The sequence below is a fragment of the Anopheles coluzzii genome, chromosome 3 (genome assembly GCF_943734685.1).
Source record: "Anopheles coluzzii chromosome 3, AcolN3, whole genome shotgun sequence".
In the NCBI taxonomy this organism is placed as follows: Eukaryota; Metazoa; Arthropoda; class Insecta; order Diptera; family Culicidae; genus Anopheles; species Anopheles coluzzii.
In genome coordinates, this window is record NC_064671.1 from 22,020,148 (window position 1) to 22,026,898 (window position 6,751).

Below are 6,751 nucleotides of genomic sequence, written 5' to 3' on the forward strand. Positions count from 1 at the left end.
ACATTCTAAACACATTGTTCGGCAGTATTGGTAAGTACACAACACGAAAGTAAAATGTATTGTTTGTTTCATTAATTTACTCATTAGAATACACATTCAAGAAAGGATAAGCTTTTTAACAAATCGTTCCAAAACATCCGCCACGGTCGGGATCGTTCAAAGCAGCAACCGCCAGCCTTACGAACGCCAGCTGGAAAACGATGAACCCCCGAACTGGGGCGGCTTGGCCTGCTGCTGGGCCGCCAGCCCACCGAACGACACGCCGGACGACGAGGAACCGAGCTGCTCGAACAGATTGTTGGACTGCGTCGCCGGTGATCCGATAGCGGGCGTGGCGCCACCCCCGAACGGTGAACCACCGCCAACAACGCCACCGCCACCGAACGTTGCCTTCGGACTGCCGAACGTGGGCGCCCCTCCAAAGGTCGGCGCCCCACCGAACGTAGGCGCCCCGCCGAACGTGGGCGCCCCGCCAAACGTGGGAGTCGCGCCGAAGGCGGGCGGTTTACTGAACGCCGACGTGCCCGTCGGTGAAGCGAACGCGTTCACGCCCGTTCCCGCCGCACCACTGCTGAACGGCCCCGGGCTGGCGGCGGCACCAGTGGCGACCGATGAACCAAATGCACCACCGCCGGATGCTGCTCCACCGCCAAAGATGGACTGGGTCGACGATTGGGGCGGAGTTTGCGGGCTGCCGAACGGTCCCGCTGCTGCCGGCGAGGCGCTGCCAACCGAACCAAACAAACCCGTACCACCGGCTGGCGATGCTGCTGCTGCGGACACCGGACTGCCAAAGATGTTTCCACCACTACCGCCGGCACTGGCTCCACCAAACGCTGACGCACCGCCGCCGCCACCACCACCGAAAATGGAACCGCCTGCAGCGCCGGGTGTGGCGCTGTTGCTCGCGGCTACACTGCCAAACAACCCGGTGCCTCCGGTGGACGTCGCAGAGGCCGCACTGCCGAAAATGTTGGACGTGGTCGAGGCCGCACTTGATCCGAAGACGGAATTAGTCGCGGCTCCAGCGCCACCGCCAAAGAATCCACCGGACGACGGGGTGGTGCTGGTAGCGGCCACTGTCCCAGCCGCTGCCGTTGTGCTCGCACCGAAAAAGCCTCCCCCAAAGACGCTGGTGGTGGTCGTTGTGCTAGCCGCGCCAAGCGCGGTCGATGCAGCCGTGGGCTGCCCAACGGAACCGAACAACCCGCCCGAAGAGGCGGCAGCAGGCGCCGGCGATGCTGCCAGTGGACCGAACGGTGAGGCTGCTCCACCGGCTGCGGTGGCAGCAGTAGCACCACCACCACCACCTCCGAAGATGCTTTTCGTGTCGGTCGTCGGTTTGGAGGCGCCGAACGTGCCCGAACTGAATATGTTGCCCCCGGTAATGGAGGGCGTTGTCTTGGCGTTGTTCCCCGCGCTGGCCGCAGTCGGTGAGCAGATGCTGATGGACCCGAACAGTGTGCTCGTGGTGTCGGCAGCTGCCGTCGTCGTCGGTGTGGTCGTTGTTGTTGCCGGGGAAGTGGCAGCCACCGGTGCTGCAGTGGCGGTCACCGGCGTGCCAGAGCTCGCAGCGGGCGTGGAAACGGTCGCCGATGAAGCGGGCGTCACTACCGGCTTGCCCAGGGAGAGCCCACCGAAGGAAAATCCACCCCCGGGGGATGATGCTGCCGCTGTCGAGGTGGTCGAAGGCGCAGCAATCGAGCCAAAGCCAAAACCAGTGGTGGCAGTGGCAGTTGCCGTCGATTCTTCCTTCCCTGCGGTCTTTGCCGGTTCGGTTGCTGGCGAAGCTACGGTCGCCGTTGTGTCCGTCGAAGATTTGGCCACTCCAAAGCCGGACGATGCGAAACTGCTTCCACCGCCGAACGTTAATCCACCCGCAGCGGCACCATTGGCTGGTTTCACACTGCCAAACAGCGAACCGCCGGAAGCAGCATCACCACCCGCACTACTCGGCGTTACGGACAGCGAACCGAACGAAAGCCCCGAAAACAATCCTCCACCGGATGCTGCCGGTTTGGCGCCTCCTTCCTCATTCGCCGAAGCGTTATTGGTCGCTGCGGACGGGGCAGTCGGCTTCGTAATGCTCCCAAACAGTCCACCCGTTGCAAAGCTGCTACTCGTACCGCCGGTAATGCTACCGAACAGGCCACCGCCGGCCGGTTTGCTGGGCTGGGACGTTGCACCCGTTGCACCACCACCACCACCCTTCACCGAAAGATCCACCGACGAGTCGACCTTCTGCAGCAGGCTTGTAAGGGCGGGCAGGGGCGCTTTCGTGGCCGGAGCTGGCTCAACCGGCCCGAACGACGGTGGTAGCGGTTTGTCCTTCTGCACCTCCTCAACCGGCGGAGGAACGTTTTCGTTCGCAGTGGGTGCAGTGGCCGTTGCCTTCGGTTTGCCCAGGCTTAGTGGCCCCTCGGAAGCGGAGGAGGATCCTGCGAGGCCAAAGGAAAGACCACCGCTGCCAGCGGTGGTGGATGGTGCGTCGAAGGAAAAGTTTGGCTTCGGTATGGAACCGAAAGTAAGTCCCGACTGTTGGCCGCTGTTGCTGCCTGTACCCGTATTGCCGAAAGAAAACACCGGCTTCGGAGCGGCAGGGGCGGATGATTCCGTCGATGGTGGTTTAAAGGTACCCGCCGATGCGACCGATCCGAAGCTGAACGAACCGGAAGCAGGAGCTTTTGATACGGCGGCCGGAGCAGCATTGACCGGGATGTTTTCCTTACCGCTGGAGCTAGATATCGTGCTTTCCTTTTTCTCCTTATCGCCACCGCTTTCCTTATTAACTGGTGTGCCAAAAGACAGCCCGCTTGTGATGCTTCCCCCATTTGCTGTTGACTTCGCGGCGTTGCTTTCCGCAGCACTCATCGGTGTAATTGTGGTTTGTCCAAAGGAAAAGCTTCCAACGGATGGTGGCGCTGCAGCGCCAGAGCTTGGAACGGCGAACGAAAACGCTTTATTAGCGGGTGCCGTTGCCATCGGTTTGTTGCCAACCGGCTGCTTGGATTGCGATTGCACCGGCTGTGCGGCAGGCTGCTGTTGGGCTGGGGCACTGCTGCGTTGCTGCTGCTGCACTTTGCTCTGCTCCGCCTTGCTTACCGCCGCCTTCTGCGCCACTTTCGCTTGTTTTTCCTGCTCCACCATCACCACCTGGCGGCGCACCTGATCGCGATGCTCACGGACGACCTCGGAGCTAAGGCCGACCCGATCCGGTCGCTGCGGTTTCACCGTCACCACCTTTCTGCCCATTAGCGCGCGTCTCAGTGCGGACAGTTTGCCCTCGCTTAGCTTCTTCGTGTCGGCCGCCACCTGATCGCCGAGCGTCATCGAGATGATTGAATCCGTCAGCGATTCGATCGCACTCTCGGATGTGTCCGTTGCATCACCTCCACCAAGCTGCTGCTTGCCCTTTACGCTTTTGTTACGGTCCTCCAGCCCCTTTACGCTACTGCGCAGCCCCAGTTTGCTCTTCAGCACGGCCAGCTTTTCGCCCTGCCGGTTCAGAATGTCCTGCTGCTTCGACAGCGTCTGGTACAGCACCTCCAGCGAGGGGATGTGCATGCGCTGCTTGGCCCGCGCCTGCTTCGCCTCCTCCAGGCCCATCCACTGCGCCTCGAGCTGCTTCGTGACCGTGCGCAGCTGGCTCTCGTTCACCTGCAGCATGTTCTCGAGCGCGCTCAGCTGGCGCCGGCTCGTCTGCGACAGGCCGCCGTGCGCCTCCTGGTACCGGTGCACGGTCGGGTTGTTGTAGATGGCGCTCTTGCTGTTCGCTTCCGCCACCATCGCGAACGCTTCGTTCAGCCCGAGCCGGAGCGCCTGCACGTCCGCCACGAGCGACTGCGTGCTTTCGTTCGCCTGCGCAATGATGTCCTCCAGCTCGCGCAAGCTGCGTATCATCTGTGCGGACTCTTCCTTCTGCCCGATCTGCACGCTCAGTGCCCGGTTGCGGCGCTGCAGCTCGGTCAGCTCGCGCGCAAACCGGTTCAGCTCGTCGTTCGTGAGTGCGCGAATGATGGCGTTATTGTCCTCGGAGGAAAAGTCCGCCCTTTTCGGGGCAGCGGTGGTTTGTGGGCGGGCCGCCACATTGCCATTGTTGGGCGGCTGCTGGACCGCTGGCACGTAGCTGGGGGGAACCGTAACGAGCGGTTTGTTGGCGTCTGCACTCGGCCGGGAAGATGCTGACTGCTGCGGCGGCGGTCCCATGGCGGCCATTGCGGCCTGGAAGGGTGGTGCCGACATGGTCGGCAGTCCTCCTGCAGTCGTGCCACCGCCAAATGTCGTACCGCCGCCGCCACCACCACCCGCTGGAGTAGAAAATCCAGCAAAAGGTGAAGGTTTCGGTTCGCCACCGACTCCTTGCTGCTGCATTCCGGCGCCGGGTGACGCTCCAAAAGTGATCTGTTTGCCGAATGTTGGCGCTATGGCGGGGGCTGCCGGTTTCGGTTGCTGCTGCTGCTGCTGCTGCCCCGGTGCTGCCGTTCCTCCGGCGCCACCGAACAAATTGATGGGCGACTTTTGTACCGCTTCCGCACCGACTCCTGCATTGAAGAAGGATTTCGACTTGGCGATTGCCGGCGTCGATGTGGCCCCGTTCGGTACGGCGAATGATATTTCCGACGAAGGCGGTGGTGCTGCTGCTGCTGGAACGTTTTGATTCATGCTCGGGAACGCTTTTGGCTGCTGTTGCTGTTGTTGTGTTGGTGCCGCCTGTCCCATATCGATCTTCACAAACGCACCACCCGTAAGGTCCTGGACCGGCTTCGGCGGCGAGCAAATGTTCGGCACATTCGGCAGTGTGTTGAGCACGTTGAACGACACCAGCTGCCCGTACGTCGACAGCAGATGGATCATCGGCATCACCGGAAACGTCTGCTCGCCGATCACGAGCTCGTGCGTGCAGCCCGTCTCGAGCGCGAGCCCGATCGGGAACGTTTCCTGCTTGTCCGCCGTGAGTGGCAGCTCCGCCCGCGCCTCGTCCGTCGTCGTCCACTGGCACCAAGTCGGCGCTTCGCCGCTCTCGGTCGTGCCCAGTATGCCCACCTCCATGCTGTTGGCCGACGCCATCAGCAGCAAGTTCCAGGGCAGTATGTGCTGCAGAAACACCTGGCCCCTGCGCGGTCCGCTCTGGCTGTAGCAGATGTCGTCGTAGTTGATGAAAACCGGGCTGCCCGCCTTCGGTGCGTTCACGATGAACAGGGCCGGCACGGTGTCGTCTCCGTGGGGCATAAACACGGCCGCAAACTGGTACGTGCTGAGCCACTGGACCGCTAGCACCTCGAACCCGCCGCCACCCTCGAGCACGCCGGGCGGGCAGACGATGGTGCGGGCCGGTTTCAGGTCGGGCTTGTACTGTACCAGCTTGCCGTTGGCGAACGCCACCACCAGCTGCTTGCCCTTCGGACTCCAGCAGGCACACTGGGCCCGCTCGGCCGGGTTGTTGGCGTCGAGCGAGTGAAATTCCAGCCCGGTCGGTTCCTTCAGTGTGTACACGGAAAGTCCACCGGCCTCGGTACGCACGGCCAACACGTTGTGCATGACCGGGTTCCAGCACAGCTGCGTGCTTCTTACGGCGGGCTGGGGGGACGTTTTGATTTCCGCCAGCTTCACGATCGACCCGGTCAGAAACGAGGGTACGGAGTAGATGTACACGAACGGTACACCGTTCGCCACGACGTCCACCGCCAGCATGCCATGATCGCAGCTCACCGCCAGCTGGTACGGTTCACTGGGCAGGGGAACGGTGCGCAGCGGGACGGTCTCATTGATCACCCGGTCGGCGGTGATGTCCTGCAGCTTCAGCACGCGCAACTCCGCTCCGACTGTGCCGGCAAACACCAGCCCGTGGACGCTGGCGGTGGCAAGCAGGCTGCAGCCGTTCTTTGCATTCCCATCGCCTTTGAAGATGGGAACCTTGCTCTGTAGCTTAAACTTTAGCTCCTGCAAACGATAGACATCAACCGGGGCAGTTAAGCATCATCATCCGGGTGGGGGGAACGCTAACGTAAACATAACCTATGTGCGCGGACCAGAAACTTACGGTAACGTCCAGACCAAGCGGTGCCGGTTGTGCCATCCTTTCGCGCTCTTGTCCGTATGTCGAACTGGCCAACCTAACGCACTGTGGGGGGGAACTTGCGGTCAACTTCCCGATTGGGTTGTTACACCTTCTTTTTCGCAACAATCACGGCACGTAAAACAATCGACACAACTGCTTTCCGACAAACAAACCCGCTATTTTTTACCTCACAGCCAGTTGACAGCAGTTTGACATACGAGCGGTTTGACAGATGGGAGACCCGTAGAGGAGGCGGTTACACAAAGCGAACTCTTGGTGTGAATCTGTTTAGCCATAATGCGAGAATGGTGGATGCTTTGAGAGATCTGGTAGTACAAAATTGCGTGCTTTTTTGATGGCTATTAGTGACAATGAATATTGTGGGGGATTTGGGGTTAGATGTGATATGCACTTTTAATTGTCCGAACACTGTATATGTTTGTAAGATGTTGTTAATTCACAAGTTTATTTCACTTTAGAACTTATTGGTCAGAACGAGACTTTTTGGGTCTGAGGTCAAAACGCGACCTGTTGGTACGGAGATCAGAACGCTACTTGCTGGTATGGAGATCAGAACGCTACTGATCGGGTCAGAGTTCAGAACGCGACTGATTAAGCTGATAAGAATTCTCTCGGTCAGCGCGTTGCGCTCTCTCGTCGAGCAGCGCACGGCGACACGATTAAGTTCCCTCT

General features: G+C 60.5%; 1 protein-coding gene across 1 annotated transcript; it reads right to left on the bottom strand.

Moving 5' to 3' along the window:
• Positions 1-57: 57 nt before the first annotated feature.
• On the bottom strand, positions 58-6,431 carry LOC120954631 (nuclear pore complex protein Nup214). The gene is made up of 2 exons (XM_040374724.2): positions 6,041-6,431; positions 58-5,940 (listed from the first exon to the last, which is right to left on the bottom strand). The coding sequence occupies exons 1-2, from the start codon at positions 6,074-6,076 to the stop codon at positions 178-180; spliced, it is 5,799 nt and encodes a 1,932-aa protein (XP_040230658.2). The 5' UTR covers positions 6,077-6,431; the 3' UTR covers positions 58-177.
• Positions 6,432-6,751: the final 320 nt, after the last annotated feature.

Excerpts from the sequence above, each read along its gene's own strand:
- LOC120954631 (XM_040374724.2), bottom strand. The coding sequence starts at position 6,076 with ATGGCACAACCGGCACCGCTTGGTCTGGACGTTACC. Across the intron at positions 5,941-6,040 it reads CGCTTGGTCTGGACGTTACC|GAGCTAAAGTTTAAGCTACA; the intron begins GTAAGTTTCTGG and ends TATCGTTTGCAG.